This window comes from Borostomias antarcticus (assembly GCF_949987555.1).
Source record: "Borostomias antarcticus genome assembly, chromosome: 20".
Classification (NCBI taxonomy): Eukaryota; Metazoa; Chordata; class Actinopteri; order Stomiiformes; family Stomiidae; genus Borostomias; species Borostomias antarcticus.
The window spans coordinates 9,717,463-9,743,197 of NC_140253.1; the positions used below are offsets into that span (position 1 = coordinate 9,717,463).

The following is a 25,735-nucleotide window of genomic DNA, read 5'->3' on the forward strand; positions in this document are numbered from 1 at the left end:
GCTCAATTTTTCATATTTCAAAAATCTGTGAGGATCGTTTGGTAAGGACAGTCTGAAGATACAGTAGATCCATTTTGGTGTCAATTGAACTAAAAATGTGGGAGGAGATAGGTTTGATAGGTTTTACAGTTTATGAAGAAATCAGAGTGATGGACTTCAAAATTCCTGCAAGGTCAAAGTGTATGAAAGTTTTGTCTCACTTGGGCCTACATTCACGTGGTGGTTTTACAGTGATAGCACCTATGGCTGATTTGTTATGATTTTTTTAAGTTTTAAACTTTAGACTGTTGCTGTAGCGCCACCTTCAGGTTTATTGACCTACAATGCAGGTTGAGGACTTTGGGTATACTACTGGAGCTATGTGCAAATCTTGGTGATTTTTTGTCCACGGGAAGTTAGACTTCAGTGGAAGATGGAGAATAATAATAAATATAGCTGCAAGCAGCAATAACGGGGCCAAGCGCAACGAACGCATCAAAGCCAACGAGGAAAATACGCTATAGCTACATTGGAGCTATGCATTTGAGCATCTATGTCGCCTGACCAGATGAATCAGGTCAAATTCATCCAACAGTATCATCATCACCATGATCATCATGATCATCATCATCATCATCATCATCATTATACAACTGCATTCACATTCAATTCATCTGACAGCATCAAGTGAGAGTCAGGTCCTTTTTAGAATCTCATTACATTTATTCTATTTTGGTACATATGTTTTAGGACCTATTTCTCTGCATGTCTACATGCCACATGATCATTCTCCAGGCCTTCCATCTGCCTGGAAGGCCCACCTTTACCATCAAGTCTCAGTGCGGGGATTTCTTGATAATTCAGCTATCTATGAAGAACACACAACTTTTGTTTCTCTCTACACCTCACAGTTTCCAGAAGAATGCTACACTTGGTGTAAGTAGGCTATGTAGTCTGTGGGCTACTGCGCTCTCCAAGGATGAAGTGTTTAGGCTAAAGCCTACAACCCTCTCCCTGGTTGAAGTGTGTAAGCTATAGAGTGCAAAAGGTACACTTTCCAAACGTGGCAATCTTTACCACTCTACCATCCAGTTTGTCACACATGACACATACAATACACAACACTGCACTCCTTACTGTTTGGACAACTAATCTTCCCATCAAACCTGTCATAACATTCCCTAGTTTATTCTCATTTGCACCCTTCTCCAACTATCACCTCTCTACCTATGTCACATGTTACACTAAATTCCTCTCTCACACAGACTCCCACAAAAGCCAGTTCATTTATAATGGCTCTACACAATATCCAGTCTTAAAGCACATTTTAAAGATGTACACACACATCAATTCTTTATGAACGCTGATAGCATTTGTGTAACAGAAACATGGCTAGCATCTACTATAGCCACATTTGAGCTATGCATGTGACTATTTCTCTGCATGTCAACATCCCACCTGGTCATTGTCCAGGCCTTCCATCTGCCTGGGAGACCCACCTTCACCATCAAGTATGACTGCAAGGATAGCTTGACAATTCAGCAATCTGTGAACAACACTCACAATTCTTGTTTCTCTCTTAACCTCACAGTTTTCAGAAGAATGCCCCTCTCCTACCCATACATTTGGTGTAAGTAGGCTATGTAATTTAAGGTCTACATTTCCATCCAATTGACCTGAATGACTACTGTCAAACTAAAGTGGAGTCCATATGCATTCAATTGTAGTGATCTTGATTATTTCAGTTAAACAAGCACATTCTTCATATAAGAAGAGACGACACATTGGTTTAATTCTAGCAATGAAAATACAATGAAAGTGCAATGGTGGTCCCTTTGCACAACAATGCTTATATAAACATCAAAATGTAATCTGACAGTGTTGTGCCCAATTAGTAAGTTGAAGAGCATGTCATCAGCTACCCATACAAGCATTATGAACCCCATTTAGCCATGGGGGGCGCTACAGCAATCAATTGCGTTTAAGCCACTTTTAAGAATTTTGGTTGGTTATAGCGCCACCCTTTGGCCTAACTGCTTCATATTTCTTCAGTTACCTCAAGATATGCTCTGGTACTACTATATCTGTTTTCGGAAATACCATCCAAGCGGTTAGGCCTAAACAGGAAATGAGCTCTCTAGCGCCCCCATACAGTTTATTCTGGCCAGTAACGGAGGCTTTGCCTTGGGCTGACATTGTTGATATTAACAAAAGGTTTTGTGGTGTTCCATGCATTCCTTCAGAAGTTATATGCCTTTTTGTGAAAAGCCACACCCTCTGCAATATTCAATTGCTCACAGTGGCTATTTTCATCAAGTTTTCTTAATTATGCCGAGATGGAACTTTAGATATTCATTGCTAGATTATATATACTGTGCTTCATGTAGATTGACAAAACTTCCTATGAGGAGATAGATTTTAAGTGTTTTTCAAAATTGCAAGATTGTTGCAAATTAACATAATCCGAAGTTATGGCTCCTTGAGGCAAATTTGTTTACCCTGATGAGACATATATGCCTCCAAAGCGTCCTGACTCTAGCTCCAACAAGGCATGACATATGACCATTCAAAGTTTGCATTGTATCCCCTTTTATGTATTTTGGCTTGTAATAGCGCCACCCTGTGGCCAATCAGGTTCTTCTTTCTCCAGTGACCATTAGATATACCCTGGTACCACTGTACCATGGTTCGGAAAGCTCTGCATGGCGGTTAGGCCTAAACTGAAAATGAGCTCTCTAGCGCCCCCATTTGGTTTGATTGGGCCAATAATGCAGTGGCCGCCTCAGGTTATATCTGCACAGATGTCTTATAAGTGGCGTGGTGTTCTGCACAACCCTTAAGAAAGTATACCACTTTATGTGAAAAGCCACGCCCTATGCCATTTTCATTGGCTCATAGTTGCTGTTAAATTTAACTTTTTAAACTTTTGCTGAGATGGAATTTTAGATAATGGTCCCTAGATTGTGTGTTTCAGGTATCATGCAGATTGGTCAAAGTCTCTAGGAGGAGATAGATTTTTAGCGTTTTTCAAAAAATTCAAAATGGCGGAAAATCTATATAACCGGAAGTTATGGGTCCTTGAGGCAAATTTGTTCATCATGAGGAGAGACATATGTGTGCAAAGTGTCATGTCTGTAGGTCAAACGGGGCCTGAGATATGCCTGTTCAAAGTTCGCAACTTCAGTCGGCTGCTATAGCGCCCCCTTTTGGCCAATCAATGTGAGACTTGCTGGACGGCTTCGGGCCATAAGCCTCTACCATCTTGCAAATTTTCGTAAAAAGTTACCAATCGGCTATAGGGCCTGCCATAGTCTCCCATGGCGGAAAAAGAATAATAATAACACTACCAATAACAATAGGGTCTTCGCCCCTTCGGGGCTTGGCCCCTAATAATCAAAATTCCTGCAAGGTCAGAGTGTATGAAAGTTTTGTCTCACTTGGGCCTACATTCACGTGGTGGTTTTACTGTGATGGCACCTATGGCTGATTTGTTATGATTTTTTAAAGTTTTAAACTTTAGACTGTTGCTGTAGCGCCACCTTCAGGTTTATTGACCTACAATGCAGGTTGAGGACTTTGGGTATACTACTGGAGCTATGTGCACATTTTTGTGATTTTTTGTCCACAGGAAGTTAGACTTCAGTGGAAGATGGAGAATAATAATAATAAGTAAAACATTTTAATGCATTGTAAGCTCAATTTTGATAATTCAATAATCTGGTCAATGAGTTTGTGAATGACAGTTTGAAGATCCAGTGTAGCAACTTTAGTATTAATTGATTGAAAAATGTGGGTTACAGGTTTTGTTAGCTTTTTTTTTTCATAATTGAACATTAACTTCAGCAGCTGTGTACTCAGTCAGTTGCCAATCAATCAATTTAGTCATTGTAATCCTCGGCGGGGGTTGGGTAGGGTTGCCAACAGCGATGTCTCAGATTCGTGGAGCTTGCGTTGGATTGTGGGTAATGTAGTTTTCTCTGTATGAAGTGTTGGTTTCAGAGGACAGAATTAAACATATTTTTAAAAATTCAATTTTTGAGATAAAATTCTGAAAAATATCATACTACATCTTGGATATGTGGCCAATGTTGTCACTCTTTATGAGGATGATCAGACATTGATTTGGCGAGAATTAATAGGAACTATACAGAACTGTTAACAGTGAAACCTTTTGATGTGCTGTGGGCTCAATTTTTCATATTTCAAAAATCTGTGAGGATCCTTTGGTAAGGACAGTCTGTAGATACAGTATATTAATTTTGGTGTCAATTGAACAAAAAATGTGGGAGGAGATATGTTTGATAGGTTTTACAGTTTATGAAGAAATCAGAGTGATGGACTTCAAAATTCCTGCAAGGTCAAAGTGTATGAAGGTTTTGTCTCACTTGGGACTACATTCACGTGGTGGTTTTACAGTGATAGCACCTATGGCTGATTTGTTATGATTTTTTTAAGTTTTAAACTTTAGACTGTTGCTGTAGCGCCACCTTCAGGTTTATTGACCTACAATGCAGGTTGAGGACTTTGGATATAGTACTGGAGCTATGTGCAAATTTTTGTGATTTTTTGTCCATGGGAAGTTAGACTTCAGTGGAAGGAGAATAATAATAATAATAATAATAATAATATAGGCAAATACAATAGGGTTCCGGCAGCTACGCTGCCTGGCCCCTAATTAGAATAACGGAGTTATCTCGAATCTATCATATAGCCTTCTCTCAGACATGAATGGCCTATTGTGCTATCATCACTCATTGGAAAAACGACTCAAGTTGTATTGATGAATGGGAAGCTATACCGAGTAGCCTACTTTCTCTGTTTGTTCTGACACGGGCTCATATAGGCATCGTCATCGCTTTTTAAATGAAAGGCTTTTGAAAATGTATCCTGATTCAGATCTCGAAAATTGTTAGGGTATATATCTTAAATATCCCCACCCCCGTTTTGTCCCCGTCATAATTTGGCAGCACAGTTATCCCCCTGCCAGATTGAGCAGCCCCCTGCATTTCAGTCAGGAAGTCCATCACACGTATTCCTCAATGTTGACTCAAATCAGACTAAAATATGAGCTGGTAACAGTGTTTGACCCTAAAGTGTCTGAAAAGAAACTTAAGGGGGGGGATGCATAATTTGGCAACACAGGTCCCCATGCCGGATTTCGCACCCCCCTCATAAGTTTCTTGTCAGACACTTTAGGGTCAAACACTGTAATCAGCTCATATTTTGGTGTGTTTTGAGTCAATATTGAGAAGTTCATGATGGACTTCCCTGCTGAAATGCAGGAGGGTGCTAAATCAGGCAGGGGGATAACTGTGTTGCCAAATTATGCCCCCCCCCCCCCCCCCCCCACCACACACACACCTCATAAGTTTCTATTTACACTTTTACACTTTAGGGTCTGACAAGAGCCACATGACCCCCCAGTTAAAAGATGCCTGACATTAATCTTCCACCTTAGTGCAGTGTTCTTTGAATTGAGATTTCCAGCATGAATATGGAAAGATGGTGCAGAAATGCGTGTTGTCATTCTTTAGTAAATACTTTTGGATTCATCACAAACAATAATCACAGGCAGTAATTGTAGTCAGCATATTACCACAAAAATGAAATGATTTCAACAAATTGAACAGAAAAAGTTTGAGCAACACAGGGGGTTGTGATAATGTAAAGGGGATTTTACCTAGCCCAAAATTAGGCTAATTAACTGGTAGGCCTATAGGAACAACATAACGTAAAATTGAAACGTAAAATAAAGTCTCAAACCCACAATAATAAGATTTTTTTGGCGTCAACGAAACGTGATGTGGTAAGTGCTGTCCCATTGCTTTTCATAGCCTACCATTTCGAGCCCTTGTACCCTCTCACAATCAACCACTTTACCAGGTGACCTCAATACGTCTGTGAGGGTTCAGGGCTTAGGGAGGACATTCAGGGTTTAGAGGGGACATTGGTATTGGGGCATTTCTCAGAGCTGTAGTCTCAACACCAGACCCATGAGTTATTTCGCTGATACACTACGCAAGCTACGCTAACTACGTTACTGCATGCTGCAGATCTCTAGGCTCTTTGCACAAGCTCCACTACTTCCTGAAATTCTACAGGCATCCTTGTTTCCTGTCCTATACTTTTGGATGGAAGTGATTAATCAGGTGTGCGGCACCTGATCACACCTGATTAATCACTTCCATCCAATCGTATAGGACGGGAAATAAATATGCCTGTAGAATGTCAGGAAGTAGCGGAGCTTGTGCAAAAAGCCTAGCTATGTAACCTAGTATGCGGGGCAACGTAATAAGACTATATAAACCCTCTTTGGTAATAGTCTGGAGAGAGACTAAACCAAACTTCGAGCTAGACCAATCGTTCTGTTTCGGACACGTGTTCTATTTAACCCCACCCACTCCACGCCCACAGTGTATAAAAATGTTTGTTTCTCAAACTTTCATGTAAGGATTTCGTAAGTAGCCTACTGGTAAGTTGTCATCTCACTCAATTATAATATCGATGTATAGTCTCCACTGTTGCGACTTACTGCGCTGTTTCTGTCGGTCGTTTATCAGAAACTGACGTAGGCTACCTACTTTGCAAATGTTTTGCTGCTGATGCACTAAACTGTTACATGCAATCTTGTTTTCTCCGCTGTCTTGGAGGAGAAATATTAAATGTTATGCTCATATTTATGAACGGCGTTTGAATAACCATTGCCTTGATTTCTTATAGGCCAATGCAAATATCGTGGACCACCATGTATTTATTTCATCTAGTGCCTTTGGTCGTGCTGGTAGGATTCCAGGTAGGCCTATGTGCCCTAACGCACACCAAAGGGGTTGATGCCAACAACGCGATGGCCCCACCGGAGGTCGCCAGTTTCAACAGTAGGCCTACCCTCTACGCTGCCTGCAAAATGAACCCTAGCTCTAAGCTAGCCGAAGATCTCCCCAAGGTATACGGCCACGTGATGTTCAAACAGGAGTACCCAGGAGGAACTCTGAAGGTCCTGTTTAATCTCCGTGGCTTCCCGGATCAGAACAGCCAGCCAAGAGCCGTCCACATCCACCAGTACGGTGACATGAGCGAGGGGTGCGATTCCACCGGGGGCCATTACAATCCCTACAGGGTGCCCCACCCCAGCCATCCGGGGGACTTTGGTAACATCGTGGTCCGTCAAGGGAGGATCCACCAGGAGCTCGAGTCAGAGGCTACCCTGTCCGGGGGGCTGTCAGTGCTGGGCCGGGCGGTGGTGGTCCACGAGGGGGTGGACGACCTGGGACAGGGCGGAGACGCTGGGAGCCTGCTGCATGGAAATGCCGGACGGAGACTTGCCTGCTGTGTTATTGGCATGTCTACCCCCAAAATGTGGAACAAGCACTACCAACGACAGAGGTGGAGCAAAAAGGGCAAGGGTAGCCAGGCTAAACTCCTACGTCCTACTCCTACGTTAACACGTAGCCTACCCATATCAAACGGAGTTGATTAGGAGTGATTGTTCTTCTGAATTTAAGAATTCGATTTCCTGAGGGCAGTGAGGGGATTTGGATTAACTTCCAGATGGTTCTGAGCTCAATTATGTTCCAAACAGTGTGACTGAAGCATTTCACTTTCTTGTCATAAGTGGTATTCGTTTTTGATTTGTTCTCACTATACTGAAACCATTTACAAATTGCCTCAATTGTTCTTTTTATTGGCTGTGTTCTGGATACACGGCAATGCCGTGTTCATGGTTATGTAACTGCAGTCTCCGAGAGCAGTGAACAGTTAGGTGATACATAATCCCTTTAATTTGGTATTCTAATCTGTATATTCACACATTTCAGAATTAATTTACTGTTTTCCATCCTCTTTCATTCAGTATATTTCATCACTCAAATAAAAAGAAAAGAGCAATTCCATCTTTGTAAAATTATTTATTCTGCAGGAAAATACGTTTCAAGCACATGGTAAATGGTATACAGTAAATGGTTTTATGCTATTTACTTAATATAGAGATACACATTTTTTGTAGGATTACAAAAACTTAGACATTCTGGCACAGCTGTGTAATTAACATTCAGTGCATATTTTTTGTGGACACAATTTCAATTTGCAGCAGTTAACCTTTACATGAAAGACGAGGCTTTTACTGACAACCAAGCGGTGATGTACAGAACATTAATGAATAAATAGCATCATACCTCTTTATATATTAGACTATAATGCCCTAGCAGTATTTCTCAATTGAAACATGAAGACTACATTTTTAGGGGGTGCTGTCAGGTTAAGTTTGGACAAAGACAAAAGTCATAGTGGAATAAAAGTAAATAAAATCATTCATACAAACAGGAAACTGTAGATTAAATATAGTGTAATTATACTCAGAACAGTAGAGCAAAAATATTTTAGTCTTGGACGTATAATCTTTTTGTGTGACATCTTAATAGTATGGTTTGTCATGCATTCATTTAGCTTTGGTAAAGCTAACTCCTCTCAAAAATAAACAAACGTTCCTTAAAATTAACCACTTTCAAACTGCTGCCCATTTAAACAAGTGCGTGTGATATTACAAAATGTAGTGTGAATAGCATAGGCCCAAGTCCAAAATAGCATGGAAATTATTGCATGATGCACAGTAACAGTGCACCTGTAGTACTGAAATACATGTACCACATCGTGTTAAACTAGGCAATGTTTTCTTGGAAGTCATTCTGTGCCATAGTTCCATCCTCATCTAACAGCCCTGCATCTGAACTGATGAGCTCAGCCTGGTGGTCTGGAAGGTTCTCCTCTTTGTGAACAAGGGCGGTTTTACCAGGGGAGCTGTAGGTTAACTCTGGAACATAAGACTCCTCTGTCATAGGGCCCTCGACACTGTCAATCACATCAGACCCCTCCCCCCGGGTGTGGTCGACCGACTGACCCCCCTCCTCCCCCTGGGGTGAGTCGGTGGGGTCTGCCGAACGTCCTGACAGGCGGCCGGTGTGTGAGGGGCGGGGCGTTTCTCCTTCTGTCTCTGAGGAAGGGGAGGCGGCCTGCTGTCCGGCCTCGTCCGATTGGTGGGCAGGCGAACCCGTGACCTCGTCTGTGCTCTGTGACCGGTCGCTGGTCTGACACTCATGAAGGTTTGCCACCACTGCTTCCTGGTTGTCAGGCACCTCCTCTGCGGACGTGTGCGTGGCGTTTTGCCGAGGTGCGTCTTCGCGCGCTGGGGAGGTTTGTTCCGTGTCGCCCGGCAAATCTGGCAGCTCCTGGCGCTGGCTCTGCGTTTCTGGGGCACCCGGCAGGTGAGTCAGCACCTCGCTGGTTTCTGCGCTGTCATCTGCTGTAAGGAGCACAAGAACTGTGACAATAATATCGACTTAATGTGCTACGGCTGAAAAAGAGTATTTCGTAGCAAGTGAACTTGTGTAAAAATTTAACAGTAAAAAGGTGTTTGTATTCAAATTCTCAATCTACAGAATGTAGAGCCAGTGTGAAAGTTTGATTTTCTTAGCACACAGCCCATTCACCTGTGCAAGACTCCACATCAGGAGTGATTTCTTCTTGGCCTCGAGGCCTTGGTGACACAGGGTCCCTAGGCTGCAGGGCATCATTCAGGATGATGGCATCTCTTCCTCCTGTACCAAAACTATATCATCGGTACTTTTCCGCACAGCATTAGGTCATAATGCCTTCAGAAAAAGGCTGGCATGTAATGTTTTTTTGGCCTAACTTTATGCGGTTATGTCTCCCTTTTCAAACTCTAAGCCAGAATGGGAATGGGAATCACAAGGTGCACTCATGCAGCAAAACCAATGAGTACAGGTTTGAGTCCCTGAGGTCTTAAGTACAAAGAGGGCATTGTGGGTTTGTCTCTGCCCAGCTGGCCTTGTTATCAGGCCATTGTTTGAGACCGCTGGGCTGTGACCCAGGACATTTTATGTAATCCGGATTGTGGGAGTGTTTTTCAACCGCTGCAGGACACTGCTTAAATTGGAAGGATGTCAGCTGATTTCTAGGGATGTCAAACTATGTACTGTATTACAGTTAACGTTCAAGTGAAAACGTACAATTTACGCAAACATAAAATAGGAAATACTGGAAATATAGGATTTAAAGTGGGTTAAGTAGAGAGGAAACATACTCCCAGATAGTCCAAGACACACACTGTATGTCAAGCCTAGAAGAAGCATGAAAAGGAAGAGAGATGGAAGAATCAGTGAATGACAGAAGAGTCCCCTTCTCACGGCGGTGACAACATGTCAGTACATCCCCAGTAATCCAACCACACCTGTGGTTCAACATGCAGTTTCAGGAAACAGATTTACTGAATAGCATCTAAAAGGTCGAGGCCTACGATAGTAACTACCAAATCATCATGTGCAGTGGTGTGTGGCGTCTACAGCACCTGGCAGGTTCCACAACCCTGACACCTCCAGCGCCTTCAGCTTCTTCTCCAGTTCCGCTACTCGATTTCCAAGAATCCTGTTGACAAGGGGAGTGATTTTTACAATCAGCACCGCTATGATCATAGGAGTTTGTGTTTCATGTGTAGCCACCACATACGGGTGAATGACGACAATTTGGATGGCAAAGTTGTTATTGCGATGATGGTGCGAAGGCAACTCGCCGTGTTACCCGAGACATGTGGGTGCTTCCTCTCAGAGAATAAACACACTAGATATAGAGTATGAACATCGCTGAAGGACAGTCGTACTTGTTGGTTTGCCGTTGATGCTGGACCACCATGTTCTTCTCATGGATGGTCTCCAGTAGGGCTGTGGCCAGGGACTTCAGGTCGGAGATGGACTGAGGAGTGACCGGCAGGCTGCAGCCGTTTTCCTCCGACAGCAACAGTTCCTGAACTGCAGAGAAAAAGACATTATGTACTAGGACAAATACAACATCTATGTGCTTCTCAGAATTACTTCTTGGGAGGGCTACTCTAAAAAAGGCTGCGTCTGGGAATACCTACCCTATAGTGATAACGTTGGAAGTGATTCTACTGTATAGTACCATAGCAAGTAAATGTACCATATCATTAGGCATGATGGGGCATGACTTTTTGATGGCGGTGTAATTGTACTGGAATTATAGAGAGGATATGACCATCAATTCAGACATCATCATCCCCATAATCAGTGCAGGATCAGTGCAGGATTCTGGGTATGATTGTAAACAAACAGGTTTTTACAATCAGTGATGTAGATTGCACTTAAAAAAGTGAAACTAAAATATTATGTTTAAGATATCTAACACTTACCTAAGATTATCACTTCACACATTCGTTCTAAAGCTTCTGACAGCGCCGTAACCAAGACCGCCTGCTTAAAACCAGGACCACTGGATATCTTTTCACTGGAATTACCTTGTTTGGCAGACAGCACCCCTGTGAGCGCACTGCTGTTGGATTTCCCGTACATCCTGGAGTTCTTCCTACTCTCCAGAGCGCTCTGAAACCGGTTGAGACCATATAATCACGCAAAATCCCCGGGAATCTCGGCAGCTTAAAAGCATTGGTCATCGTCTCGGCAGAGCAATTATAAATATCATTGTGTGTGGACATCGCCTGCGGTACCTTGTACTTCACAACATTGGTTTTGAGCATGTTGACCTCCTCCTGCAGCTGTCTGAACCGCTCGTGCAAATATCTGCATGGAAAACATTGGCACATTTGAAAAGGATTACAACGCAGTCAACGCCTCAGAGCTCAAAGCTCAAAACAGGACTGCGGTGTGTGTGTGTGCGTGTGAGTGATTAACAGGGTGTTTATTAATAACAGTACGCCCTACACCTGTTCTCCATGCAGAGTGCGTCTATGTCCAGGATGTGGGTCTCGGGGCTGCCCAGGATGTGGTTCATCTCCCGGTTGAGGCGCTGGGACTTCTCCTGGAAGACGTCCCTCTCCGCCCTCACGTCCTGCAGCTCGTCTGCTAGCGACTTCACGCTGTGTTCCAGATTCTCGTTCTGTGGGGGGGGGGGGGGGAACGCAAAAAGAAAGAACAGGTTTTAAGTGATAATGTCAGAGGATTCTTTTGTTTACTTTTAGGTCAGTTTACATCACGCACTCTCACTTTTCATGAAGTCTTTTGTCTTTAGGCTATAACTTTATGCAGATATGCCAAAAAACAGTTTGAATAGATTAGAATATACTTTATTGTCCCCTCAGGGAAATTTGTCTTGGACTCGTTTGCTGCACAAATCAACTCTATACATAGAAACAGAGGAGGACAACACATCACATGTCTCACATACATATACTACACACAACACGTTGTCCACAACATATTGCACATACAAAACACATTACACATATTACTCACGACACATTGCACATACACAACACATTGCACATACATAGACTATTGCGCACAACCCACATTGCACTTGCCCCAGTGAAAAGTTTGGGTCCAGTACATGTAGTCAGTGCACCATAGCCCAAGCAGAGCAGCGCTCAGGCAGACCATTGCTAACCCAACGCACCATGTACAGTAGGACTCCACTTATCCGAACCCAACGGGACCGAAGGTCGTTCGTATCTCTGAAATGTCCGGATGACTGAAACTTATGTTAAAATGCACCAAATTCAATAAGTGGTATACTTGTTCCATATAGACTCATAATAGACCGATAAATAACCTTAATTACTTGTGAAAATGCATCAAAATTGCAATCAAATAGCCAACTAAACTCATATAGCCTAGCCTAGTAGCCTATAATAAAATAACCGAATTTCCAATTGAGTGCGTGCTTTGATCAAATACAGTACTTTATTCTCAAATGAGGCGTACGCTGCATCGATAGGCTACTGTATTCGTAGCCTATCTTTGCAACCCAACATTAGAACAATAAGAGCAAATTATAATCAATAAATAAATAAATGAAGTGACAGACAAGTTGTCGTGTCTTAGGCTATTGTAGCCTAAAAGAAAGTCTCTAAAACAACCGATGTAGGCTAACGTGGCCTAGGCTGTAGGCTATTATTTAACAAATACAGTAGGTCTAGTAGGCTAATCTACATGCTCACAACACGTCTGTGTTCCTGAAGTCCATTAACTGGGAACGAAAAATGACTCGATGCTGCTTCAGGTTGCTGACGCGCTTTCTGGCTACCAAGGAATGCAGCTCTCGCGCAGCAGACTCGTTTGCGTTCTATTTCGTGGAGCTCCGCCCCACAGGGCTAGCTCCTATTGGCTAGCGAAACCCAGCTAGCTACATTGACTGAAGAAAAAAACATACACGCACCTGTGTCCAACCAGGTCCGGTGCACCACTGTATAAGCGGGCTACGCCCGCACATCTGCTCCTTCGAAATTTTCAGCTCGCATTGCTACTGGAGAAGATAAGAAGATGTCTACTCAGCGGACCCAAGCGGAGCTGGCGGCGTCCTCAGATGACCCCTTGCCGGCGCCGATTGATCCGCCGGATCGTTTCTGTGTCTGCGGCTCCCGCTACAGCGACGTGGGACACCACCTCTGCTTCCGCTGTCTGGGGCCGCAGCACGCCAGAGCGGGTCTGGCTCCGTCCCCCGCCTGCGAGTTCTGCGCCCTCCTGGACCCCATGGAGAGGATGCTCCGGGCGCATTTCTTCGCTCCGCCGCCGCTGGAGACTGAAGGTCTGGTCCAGCTGGTCGGCGAGGACATCGGCGCGCCCCCGCAACAACCGGCGGCCCCGATTACCTCCCTCGCGCCTACGGATGATGAGGAAGAGCTCTCCGAGGCAGACGAGGGTCTCTCTGCGTCGGAAGCCACTACGGCTAGTGGCGCCTCCTTCCCGGGGCGGGGTTCATTCGATCGCGACCTGCCCCGGCTGCTGGAGAGAGCCGCGCATCACCTCGGTATCTCCGTCCCGGAGGTTGCTGCGACTACGGGGCTCCCACTGTGGAGCTCCGTCTGCTACGGGCGTCCCTCTCAGCCTACTCCTCGTCTCCTGCCGGCTATGCCTGACCTGGAGGCGTTCGTCGAGGCTGAATGGGAGCGGCCGTTGGCCATCAGAGGTCCGCTTCGCCAGTTCAGCAGAGCTACGAGGGTAACCGGCTGGACTGACGTAGCAGCTATCGGCTCTCCTCCTCTGGAACCCGACATTGCAGCGGTCCTGGTGCCTGGTTCCTCCGCCTGGGGCTCGGCCAGGAAGCCTCTCATGCCGGACGTCAAGGACAAGACAACCCTGTCCTTGGCCGACAAAGGTTTTTCTCTGGCCGCGCAGGCCGTGGCTGCCTCCTCCTCCATTGCTATGCTGGCCATTTACATCGGCCAGCTAGCTACGGAGCAAACCCCCCCCTCTATGGATGAAGACAGGAGAGCGGAGATGGCCGAAGCCGCCGGAGCCGTTGCTCAGCTTGTGAGAATCTCCGCCTCCTGTCTGGGTGGAGTGATGGCCACGTCGGTGGTGCAGCAGCGCCACCTATGGCTCTCCCTGACTCGTCTGCGCGAGGAGAACAAGGGTGTCCTCCTCAACTCACCGGTCAGTAGGGAGGGGTTGTTTGGGGCGGCTGTGTCTAACATCCTGGAGCAGTGTCGCAGCCAGGAGCAGGACCGGCTCCTCCTCGCTCGCCACCTCGCTGCTCCGGGGGAGCGCAGTGTGCCGGCACGTTCGCGTGCTCCGGCTGATGCTGCCGCGACTGGGAGCAAGCGCCGGCGAACACACAAGGCTAAACAACCTGCCACGGGGTCCCGCCCCGCTACGGCCCATGGACCGGCTCGCCCGGGCTCCTGGACTGCGCACGCGGCTCCTCCCCCGCGACCTCCCCCTGCCAACCCCGCCCAGGGTGCCGGGACCGGTCCGGCGTCTTCAAGCGCGCCCGCCGCTCCGCCTCCGGCTTGGGGTAGGAAGAGGCGCACCTATTGACGGTGCGTGGAGATGCGTGACTGTGTTGTGCCCACACCACGCTCTGTTAAGAGCGGCGGTGAGCAAGTTTCCCTGCTCAATAAAGCAAACACGATGCAACGTTATCAAGCTGGTTGTAATGTGCATTCCGCATCTCCTCCCTTTTCAACTACTGTAATGTTCTCGGCTAGAGCCGCTGGGTCTTCTGTGAAAGAGTCAGAATTGACCACGGCAGGTCTCGCCGCAGCTGGTAGACCGGCTCGAGCCGCGGAGTCTTTTCCTGCTAAAGCAGACGTGACTCACGCGGGGCTCGCCGGCTCAGCTGATGTGATGTATTCGGCTAGAGCCACCGGGTCTTCCGTGAAAAAGTCGGAATTGACCATGGCAGGTCTCGCCGCAGCTGGAAACCCGACTCGAGCCGCGGAGTCTTTTCCTGCAAAGAGAGCAGACGTGACGCGCGCAGCTCTCGCCGGTTCAGCGAATGTAATATATTCGGCTAGAGCCGCCGGGTCCTCTGTGAGAAAGTCAGATTTGACCACGGCAGGTCTCGCCGCCCCTGTTCTAAACAGACCGTTTGGGTTTTTAACAGAGGGGATGTGTGCGCCCAGGCCAAGTGCTATGGCTAACTGCCCTGTTCGGAGTTTTCTCGGGCCCGACCGCTGGCGGGGTTTAGCGGCGAAAAAGATGCGCTAGACCCCCAGACGGCGTTCGTTCATTCGGGCCGAGCGTTCGAGCCTCTCCCTGTGTGTTCGACAGGTAGAGAGTTTTCACGCTCACCGGTCGGTGAGAATGCTTCCGTGTTTACTGCCTCGGCTGGCTATTTAACACTGCCCGCCTCTCATGTCCCGTCTAGTCGGTCTGCGAAAGACGGCACCTTGACAGATCATGCAAATGAGAAGGCGGGGCTTCCCGCATTGCAACACTCCGCCGTTTTCTCTCAATGGGATGAGCAACGGCGGCTTGTTAGCAATGCCGACGGTGTCGGCTCACTTCCTCTTTTTGTGAATGAAGTGCTTCTTGACAGGAATGCCATTCATCCTCGCGCTGTTCAGGGACATGGAACTTCCAATGGGGATTTTTCATCTCCCTTTCGAGGGTGGCCCGCCTTGGGCCAGGACAGCAGAGTTTCTCAGCTGTCCGGTGGCGGTCAGGGCCAAATTGAACTATGGCAGGTTCCTCGATCTGTTCCCGCGATCTCCGGCACAACCTCTTTCCAACCGCTTCACAGTCTGGCAGGAGAGATGTCTCCTGGACAGCTGGTTGCAGCGTGTTCTGCGGGAAGGGTATCTCATTCAGTTTTGTTGCCCCCCACCGCCCTTCACGGGCGTAGTGGAGACAGTGATACCGCGTCCCGCTCAGGCTGCCGCTCTGTCAGCAGAGATTGCAGAACTGATGGCGAAGGGAGCGGTAACTGTGGTCCCGTCAGGCCAGAGGGACGAGGGATTTTATTCCCGCTACTTCCTCGTGCCAAAGAAGACGGGGGGCGTGAGGCCAATTTTGGACCTCCGCCTTTTCAACAAAACGGTGGCGAATCTGAAGTTCCATATGCTTACGGTGCGACAAATGCTGGAGGCATTCCTTCCCGGCGATTTTTGCACCAGCATAGACCTCAAGGACGCTTACTTCCACATACCGATAGCTCATCGGCATCGGAAGTTTTTGCGTTTCGCCTACCTGGGTGTGGCGTACGAATATACCAGACTCCCGTTTGGATATGCGCTCGCCCCCAGAACCTTCTCCAATTGTGTGGAGGTGGCGTTGAGGCCACTGCGCCGGCAGGGCATCAGGATCCTGGCGTACCTGGACGACCTGCTGGTACTGGCTCCGTCGCCTTTGTTGGCTCTGATGCATACCGCCACGGTGGTGCGGCATCTCACCGACCTGGGGTTTGCAATCAACTGGGAGAAGAGTGCTCTGTGGCCGGCCCGTCAGATTGTTTACCTAGGTATCAATCTGGACACGAGCGCCATGAGAGCACGGCTATCCGATTCAAGGAGGGAAACACTGGAGAAGAGTCTCAGTGTTTGCCGTCCTTCTCGAAAGATCGCGGTTCTGTCGATCATGCGCCTTCTGGGTCTCATGGCAGCCGCCCATGTGGTAGTGTCACTGGGCCTTCTTCACATGAGGTGCGTGCAGAGATGGTTCGCGCGGCTTCGTCTGGACCCTGTGAGGCACAGACGGCGCCTTGTGCGGATGCCGGGGTCGTTGTCAGCGGACCTCGACTATTGGAGGGACCGGCGCGTAATAGCGCACGGTGTTCCAATAGGCAGGGTGTCGGCTCACGTCGCTGTCTTCACAGACGCGTCTCTAAGCGGCTGGGGTGGTACATGTCTGTCCCAGGCCGTAGGTGGTTTGTGGGCCGTCGGAGAACGGCGCCACATCAACCTCCTGGAGTTGGAGACGGTGCTACTGGCATTGTGCCACTTTGTACACCTGGTACAGGGGCGCGATGTGCTGGTGCGGTCAGACAACCAGACCACAGTAGCTTACATCAACCGACAAGGGGGAGTCCGCTCGCCAGCGCTTCACCGTCTGGCGGTAACGCTGTGGCGATGGGCTCATGTCAATCTCCGGTCACTGACAGCGCGGCACATTGCCGGCCGTCTGAACGTCGGGGCGGACCTGATGTCTCGGGGCGGGCCTCACCCGGACGAGTGGAGCCTACATCCTCAGATAGTGGCTCAGCTCTGGACCCGGTTCGGCAGAGCAGGGGTGGATCTCTTTGCTTCGAGAGAGAACGCGAAGTGTCCCCTCTGGTTCTCTCTGAGACAGCAGGACCAGCCTCCGCTGGGCGTGGATGCGTTCGCGCATGCCCCCTGGCCGGGGGCGCTGCTGTATGCTTTCCCGCCGATGGGGCTGATTTTACCATTGTTGGCCAGGGTGCGGTCAGAGGGTGCATCAGTAATACTGATAGCGCCGGACCGCCACTGGGCGAGATGGTATGCAGAAGTGATGGCCATGACTACTGTAGAACCGTGGCACATCCCTCATTGGCCGAACGCTCTGTCCCAGGCGGAGGGCTCAATTTGCGCACCTCCAGTCTTGGGACGGCCGCTGGTGGCCTGGCTCTTGAACGGCGGAGATTGTCTGATAGGGGACTCTCTCCGGCCGTGATCTGTACAATTCAGAGCGCGCGCGCGGCTTCCACTGCCTTGGTTTACTCTGGCAAATGGGCTGCTTTTGCGCGTTGGTGTGAGGAAAGGGACTTCGCTCCCGAGTCATGCTCGGTCGAGGCGATTTTGGAATTCCTTCAGCACCTGATGGATCATGGTGGCGGTTTGGCAGCATCCACTATCAAGGTGTATGCGTGTGCTATTTCCGCATGCCATGAGGGGTTCGCCAAAACTACGGTTTTCGGGCATCCCCTGGTTAAACGCTTCCTGGCCGGCACGCGCCGTCTTCGCCCTGTGCGTAAGGCTGCGGCGCCGCCTTGGGATTTGCTCTTGGTTCTGGATGCGCTATGTAAAGCGCCGTTCGAACCAATGGAGCGGATATCTCTCAAGTGGCTATCGATTAAGACCGCGCTGCTCCTTGCTCTGACGTCGGGCAAGCGGGTCAGTGATCTGAGGGCGTTGACAGTTTTTCTCATCACGGGTGATGGGAGCAAAGCTGTGTTGCGCACGGATCCATCTTTCGTTCCGAAGGTGGTCCGGGGCGCCTATAGGGCACGGGATTTGGAGCTGGGAGCCTTCTATCCTCCACCTCATGCGAGCGAGGAAGAGGCCCGCCTGCATTTGTTGTGTCCTGTGCGTGCGTTGACGTGTTACGTCCAGCGCACGGCTGCGGTCCGCACCACCCCCCAGTTGTTGGTTTGCCACGGCCCAGGGAAGGTGGGTTCTCCGTTGTCGAAACAGCGTCTCTCCCATTGGATCTGTGAGGGCATCGCCCAGTCTTACGTGACTGCGGGTCGTCCTCTGCCTGGTGCTGTTCGGGCACACTCCACAAGGGGTGTGGCCACGTCAGTTGCCCTGTTCAATGGTGTGTCAGTGGAGGACATCTGTGCGGCGGCGACTTGGTCGTCCCCGTCTCCTTTTGTCCGTTATTACCTTTTATCCATGTCCTCTGTCTCTGTGGCGTCATCTGTGCTAAACACAGCCGCCGGTGCGAGCCAGCGTTAGACAGGATTTTTTCATGTAGGTGTTCGGCTCCAGTCGCCGGGTCTTCTGTGAAAGAGTCAGAATTGACCACGGCAGGTCTCGCCGCTACTGGAGAACCGGTTTGAGCCGCGGGGTCTTTTCCTGCTAGGAAAGCAGACGTGTCTCACTCAGGTCTCACCGGTTCGGCTAAGGTAGGAGCAGGCCCGTCTAGTGACGTTCCGCTCCTGTTAATGTGTGAGGCTGGGACGGGCTTGTTACGGAGTAACCGCTTTGGTCCAGCTCTCGCCCCACGTGCCTCTCCTTGCCCTCGGCTGTGATAGACTGAGTGTGGCGGGGTGGGGCCAGTGCTTGGGTCGGATCAACTGTTAGTATGGTCTCGCCTTGGAGCCCTGGCTTGTGTCCTGACTGGTTTTCCCTTACTGGGGCCAGCAAGAGTGTATGGTGCGGTCGTGTAGCTCCGCTTATGCCAATAGGAGCTAGCCCTGTGGGGCGGAGCTCCACGAAATAGAACGATGGTTACGTATTGTAACCCTAGTTCTATGAGTGGAGCGGAGCCCCACAGGGAACAGACTTGCTGACCCCGCAGTCTGCTCGCTGAAAATTTCGGTTAGGAGCAGATGTGCGGGCGTAGCCCGCTTATACAGTGGTGCACCGGACCTGGTTGGACACAGGTGCGTGTATGTTTTTTTCTTCAGTCAATGTAGCTAGCTGGGTTTCGCTAGCCAATAGGAGCTAGCCCTGTGGGGCTCCGCTCCACTCATAGAACTAGGGTTACAATACGTAACCATCGTTTTATGCTCGACATTAGAGTAACAAAGAAATGACACGTGACAGTAGGCTACAGCCTACATGCAACATGTAGGTCTACATATAGTTCTGTTTTTATTCACAGTAGGATACAGTACTGTAATGAAAATCCTACCAGTAACCAGATAGCAGGCTAAAAAAAAAAAAAAAATGTTTTAAGCCTGTCCGGTAGACCGGGAGGTTCGGATCTCTGAAGTTCGGATGAGTGGGGTCCTACTGTACCTGCTAACCCAACACACTATGTACCTGCTAACCCAACACACTATGTACCTGCTAACCCAACGCACCATGTACCTGCTAACCCAACGCACCATGTACCTGCTAACCCAACACCCCATGTACCTGCTAACCCAACGCCCCATGTACCTGCTAACCCAACGCCCCATGTACCTGCTAACCCAACACACCATGTACCTGCTAACCCAACGCACCATGTACCTGCTAACCCAACACCCCATGTACCTGCTAACCCAACGCCCCATGTACCTGCTAATCCAACACCACATGTCACACCGGTTAACCCAACACCACATGTACCTGCTAACCCAACACCCCATGTACAGTACCTGCTAACCCAACACCCCATGTACAGTACCTGCTAACCCAACACCCCATGTACAGTACCTGCTAACCCAACACCCCATGTACCTGCTAACCCAACGCCGCATGTCACACCTGCTTAACCAAACCCCCATGTCACACCTGCTCCCTTGCTGTCTCCAGCTGCCGGACCAAGTCCTCCCTCTCATGGGCGGGGAAGTGGCGCGCTCCGACCTCCTCATCCCCGAGTCTCTGTCTGGCGATGGTCATACGTAGGAGCTGGGGAGAGTGGTGGTGTGGGGGGGGGGGCGGGAGGAGGCAGGGTTAGGACCCAGACGCCTGTGTCCTGTCGGTTTTAAATGCATTGCGGGTGTACCGACTCAACTTTTCAGACCCTCATCAAAACAATTCCTGGCACGGATGCAATACAAATTAATTGGCGTTTACACTTCAAACAATTCAAATTGAATAATGTAATACAGTGGACATGAAAGTCACAGAGCAGAAGACAAACAAAACAGACAGCACATATGGCGCTACAGGAACTGAGAGAAGGATACAGTGTCCATGCAAACATTGACACAAGCAATGTTCCTGGCGTTGTCAAAACAAGGCCCTTGGCTGTTCATGAGGACAGTACCTTGTTATCCCCTTGGGCTTCAGCCAATCGTTGATTCAGCTCCTTCACCTCGTCGGAGAGCTGCTTGCTCCTCTCCCTGGAGTCTCTCAGCAGCTGGGCCAGGTTCACCTGGACCGAGATGACAACACACATGACATCTAGCCACATGTAGAGGCTGGCCCGCGGTTAGCCTAGCCTTTTATAACTTATGTGATGCTCATACTGTATGAAGCTCTGGGATTTGCGAGCTCTGGGGTACGCTCTTCATTTGCATTTTGATTGCTTTGTGCTTGTGTACCCATTGGAACTTACTTGATTCCTCTTCTCAGGTGGCAAAGTGGGATCTCCATCCTGGATAACAGAGAGAGCAACTGCATTAGTTTTAAAGAGTTACGTGTCCTTTAATCTGACTTAATCTATTATGTGTGCATATAGAGTGGTGAGGTGATGTCGTCATTTTGTGGGCTTTAAGGTAGCATTGCCGCCATTGTGTAGCCAGACCCAATTTGCAAAATGTTATGTTCAGTTATGTTCATGCCACTATGACAGGAAGTGGTCTTAACCCATGCCACTATGACAGAAAGTGGGCTTACGATGAGTTCCCTGTACTTCTTCTTCAGGCCTTGGTGTCTCTCTCGTAGCTGATTGGCCATCAGCTTGTACTGGTCTGGAGAGTTCCGCCACCGGTATGTCCCCATTTCAGTGTTCCTTGGGTTACCAGCCCCCTCTGTTTCCCCAACAGGAGCTGGAGGTGGCGGTCCCGTCCACCAAGGCCCACCTCCGCCGGTGTCGTCGGGTTTGGAAGACCGCCCGGGCCGCGCTGCTCCGCGCCACCGAGCGGGCCCGGCGCTGCGCTAACCGGCGGAGGGTGCCCGCTCCGGCCTACCAACCAGGCCAGAGGGTATGGCTGTTGGCCCGGGACCTGCCCCTCCAGACCTCCCGGACCTCGACTCGTAAGCTGAACCCCCGGTACGTCGGTCCCTACACCGTGGACCGTGTCATCAGCCCCACTGCCGTTCGTCTGGTTCTCCCTCCGGCTCTCAGGGTGCACCCGTGTTCCATGTGTCCCAGCTCAAACCTGTGGCCACCAGTTCCTTGTCTCCCCCTGTTTCAGCTCCTCCACCTCCACGGGTCCTGGCCGGTGGGGACCCTGTGTGGCCTGTCCGTAGGCTTCTCGAGGTCCGCCGCCGGGGGCGGGGGTTCCAGTATCTGGTGGACTGGGAGGGCTTCGGCCCTGAGGACCGGAGCTGGGTGCCCTCTTCCTACCTCGCGGACCCCTCCCTGCTGGACGACTTCTACCGGGACAACCCGGGGGCCCCTGGGCGGTCGTCCGGTGCCTCCCCTCAGGGGGGGGGTTCTGTTGTGCGGTCACGTTCCCAGTCCCACTCAGCACGTCACCATTGAGGTTGGGCCCGGCGTCACCTTCCGCAGCAGGTGTGGACGGTTGCAATCAGGCCAGCTGATGCCAATCACCACCTGGGCTCAGCACTATTAAAGGCTGCAGAAGACAGACGTCGGGCGCTTGAACGTTGACAACTGTGGTCAGTGGTAGTCTGCTCTAGAGCCCCCCTTGAGAATTGTTTGCTCGACTTTTTGAACGTCCTAACCCTGTCTTCTCCTCCATTCCTCCTAGGCTCCCTCCCATGCAAGACCAGTGTCTCCCAGCTCCACCCGCGCCCTCCACCGGACTCCCCTTCCAAGCTCCTAGTCCTCCGCTCCTCCCAACCTCCCTCTTGTTTCTACCCCTGGAACCCCCCGTGCTTCCCAACCCCGGATCCCCTCGGACGGACCTCCCCCCCTGCTCTCTACCCTGGACTACCTCCTGGACTCTCCCTCTCGGACTCTCCCTCGTTAGTTTTAGTTCCGCAGCACATTTCCAACACGCTGCCCTACATCTACACTTGCACCACACAGAGGTTACACAGACACTTGCAAGACACACACATAGTCAAGTACACATCCCATTGACATTTTGACCACACACACACACACACACACACATTAAGCCAGTTAAGTTATATTGTTTCATTAAACTTTTGAAACCTGTTCGGGTCTCCGTCTCTGCTTCTGGGGTCCCAGGCACATTTGGCTACTCTGCCCGGCTGGGTCGTAACAGTTTGACCCTAAAGTGTCTGAAAAGAAACTTAAGGGGGGGGATGCATAATTTGGCAACACAGGTCCCCATGCCGGATTTCGCACCCCCCTCATAAGTTTCTTGTCAGACACTTTAGGGTCAAACACTGTAATCAGCTCATATTTTGGTGTGTTTTGAGTCAATATTGAGAAGTTCATGATGGACTTCCCTGCTGAAATGCAGGAGGGTGCTAAATCAGGCAGGGGGATAACTGTGTTGCCAAATTATGCCCCACCCCCCCCCCCCCCCCCCCCCACCACACACACACCTCATAAGTTTCTATTTACACTTTTACACTTTAGGGTCTGACAAGAGCCACATGACCCCCCAGTTAAAAGATGCCTGACATTAATCTTCCACCTTAGTGCAGTGTTCTTTGAATTGAGATTTCCAGCATGAATATGGAAAGATGGTGCAGAAATGCGTGTTGTCATTCTTAAGTAAATACTTTTGGATTCATCACAAACAATAATCACAGGCAGTAATTGTAGTCAGCATATTACCACAAAAATGAAATGATTTCAACAAATTGAACAGAAAAAGTTTGAGCAACACAGGGGGTTGTGATAATGTAAAGGGGATTTTACCTAGCCCAAAATTAGGCTAATTAACTGGTAGGCCTATAGGAACAACATAACGTAAAATTGAAACGTAAAATAAAGTCTCAAACCCACAATAATAAGATTTTTTTGGCGTCAACGAAACGTGATGTGGTAAGTGCTGTCCCATTGCTTTTCATAGCCTACCATTTCGAGCCCTTGTACCCTCTCACAATCAACCACTTTACCAGGTGACCTCAATACGTCTGTGAGGGTTCAGGGCTTAGGGAGGACATTCAGGGTTTAGAGGGGACATTGGTATTGGGGCATTTCTCAGAGCTGTAGTCTCAACACCAGACCCATGAGAGTTATTTCGCTGATACACTACGCAAGCTACGCTAACTACGTTACTGCATGCTGCAGATCTCTAGGCTCTTTGCACAAGCTCCACTACTTCCTGAAATTCTACAGGCATCCTTGTTTCCTGTCCTATACTTTTGGATGGAAGTGATTAATCAGGTGTGCGGCACCTGATCACACCTGATTAATCACTTCCATCCAATCGTATAGGACGGGAAATAAATATGCCTGTAGAATGTCAGGAAGTAGCGGAGCTTGTGCAAAAAGCCTAGCTATGTAACCTAGTATGCGGGGCAACGTAATAAGACTATATAAACCCTCTTTGGTAATAGTCTGGAGAGAGACTAAACCAAACTTCGAGCTAGACCAATCGTTCTGTTTCGGACACGTGTTCTATTTAACCCCACCCACTCCACGCCCACAGTGTATAAAAATGTTTGTTTCTCAAACTTTCATGTAAGGATTTCGTAAGTAGCCTACTGGTAAGTTGTCATCTCACTCAATTATAATATCGATGTATAGTCTCCACTGTTGCGACTTACTGCGCTGTTTCTGTCGGTCGTTTATCAGAAACTGACGTAGGCTACCTACTTTGCAAATGTTTTGCTGCTGATGCACTAAACTGTTACATGCAATCTTGTTTTCTCCGCTGTCTTGGAGGAGAAATATTAAATGTTATGCTCATATTTATGAACGGCGTTTGAATAACCATTGCCTTGATTTCTTATAGGCCAATGCAAATATCGTGGACCACCATGTATTTATTTCATCTAGTGCCTTTGGTCGTGCTGGTAGGATTCCAGGTAGGCCTATGTGCCCTAACGCACACCAAAGGGGTTGATGCCAACAACGCGATGGCCCCACCGGAGGTCGCCAGTTTCAACAGTAGGCCTACCCTCTACGCTGCCTGCAAAATGAACCCTAGCTCTAAGCTAGCCGAAGATCTCCCCAAGGTATACGGCCACGTGATGTTCAAACAGGAGTACCCAGGAGGAACTCTGAAGGTCCTGTTTAATCTCCGTGGCTTCCCGGATCAGAACAGCCAGCCAAGAGCCGTCCACATCCACCAGTACGGTGACATGAGCGAGGGGTGCGATTCCACCGGGGGCCATTACAATCCCTACAGGGTGCCCCACCCCAGCCATCCGGGGGACTTTGGTAACATCGTGGTCCGTCAAGGGAGGATCCACCAGGAGCTCGAGTCAGAGGCTACCCTGTCCGGGGGGCTGTCAGTGCTGGGCCGGGCGGTGGTGGTCCACGAGGGGGTGGACGACCTGGGACAGGGCGGAGACGCTGGGAGCCTGCTGCATGGAAATGCCGGACGGAGACTTGCCTGCTGTGTTATTGGCATGTCTACCCCCAAAATGTGGAACAAGCACTACCAACGACAGAGGTGGAGCAAAAAGGGCAAGGGTAGCCAGGCTAAACTCCTACGTCCTACTCCTACGTTAACACGTAGCCTACCCATATCAAACGGAGTTGATTAGGAGTGATTGTTCTTCTGAATTTAAGAATTCGATTTCCTGAGGGCAGTGAGGGGATTTGGATTAACTTCCAGATGGTTCTGAGCTCAATTATGTTCCAAACAGTGTGACTGAAGCATTTCACTTTCTTGTCATAAGTGGTATTCGTTTTTGATTTGTTCTCACTATACTGAAACCATTTACAAATTGCCTCAATTGTTCTTTTTATTGGCTGTGTTCTGGATACACGGCAATGCCGTGTTCATGGTTATGTAACTGCAGTCTCCGAGAGCAGTGAACAGTTAGGTGATACATAATCCCTTTAATTTGGTATTCTAATCTGTATATTCACACATTTCAGAATTAATTTACTGTTTTCCATCCTCTTTCATTCAGTATATTTCATCACTCAAATAAAAA

The 25,735-nt window shown here is 48.8% G+C and overlaps 3 protein-coding genes across 3 annotated transcripts; 2 read left to right on the forward strand and 1 right to left on the reverse strand.

Moving 5' to 3' along the window:
* Positions 1-6,383: 6,383 nt before the first annotated feature.
* Positions 6,384-7,808, forward strand: LOC311322281 (extracellular superoxide dismutase [Cu-Zn]-like). Its single transcript, XM_084454349.1, has 2 exons — positions 6,384-6,451; positions 6,700-7,808. The coding sequence occupies exon 2, from the start codon at positions 6,704-6,706 to the stop codon at positions 7,454-7,456; it is 753 nt and encodes a 250-aa protein (XP_084310475.1). The 5' UTR covers positions 6,384-6,451; positions 6,700-6,703; the 3' UTR covers positions 7,457-7,808.
* An 89-nt stretch (positions 7,809-7,897) lies between these two features.
* Positions 7,898-21,481, reverse strand: LOC311322663 (coiled-coil domain-containing protein 149-like). Its single transcript, XM_084454749.1, has 11 exons — positions 21,413-21,481; positions 21,132-21,170; positions 20,841-20,948; positions 20,363-20,479; positions 11,726-11,898; positions 11,510-11,582; positions 11,300-11,384; positions 10,649-10,796; positions 10,340-10,416; positions 9,462-9,569; positions 7,898-9,274 (listed from the first exon to the last, which is right to left on the reverse strand). Exons 1-11 carry the CDS (start codon positions 21,470-21,472, stop codon positions 8,634-8,636), a joined length of 1,629 nt encoding a protein of 542 aa, XP_084310875.1. The 5' UTR covers positions 21,473-21,481; the 3' UTR covers positions 7,898-8,633.
* Positions 21,482-24,266: 2,785 nt separating this feature from the next.
* Positions 24,267-25,691, forward strand: LOC311322208 (extracellular superoxide dismutase [Cu-Zn]-like). Its single transcript, XM_084454257.1, has 2 exons — positions 24,267-24,334; positions 24,583-25,691. Exon 2 carries the CDS (start codon positions 24,587-24,589, stop codon positions 25,337-25,339), a length of 753 nt encoding a protein of 250 aa, XP_084310383.1. The 5' UTR covers positions 24,267-24,334; positions 24,583-24,586; the 3' UTR covers positions 25,340-25,691.
* Positions 25,692-25,735: the final 44 nt, after the last annotated feature.

Excerpts from the sequence above, each read along its gene's own strand:
- LOC311322281 (XM_084454349.1), top strand. The coding sequence starts at position 6,704 with ATGCAAATATCGTGGACCACCATGTATTTATTTCATCTAGTGCCTTTG.
- LOC311322663 (XM_084454749.1), bottom strand. The coding sequence starts at position 21,472 with ATGGCCAATCAGCTACGAGAGAGACACCAAGGCCTGAAGAAGAAGTAC. Across the intron at positions 21,171-21,412 it reads AGAAGTACAGGGAACTCATC|GATGGAGATCCCACTTTGCC; the intron begins GTAAGCCCACTT and ends TCTGTTATCCAG. Across the intron at positions 20,949-21,131 it reads CACCTGAGAAGAGGAATCAA|GTGAACCTGGCCCAGCTGCT; the intron begins GTAAGTTCCAAT and ends ATCTCGGTCCAG.
- LOC311322208 (XM_084454257.1), top strand. The coding sequence starts at position 24,587 with ATGCAAATATCGTGGACCACCATGTATTTATTTCATCTAGTGCCTTTG.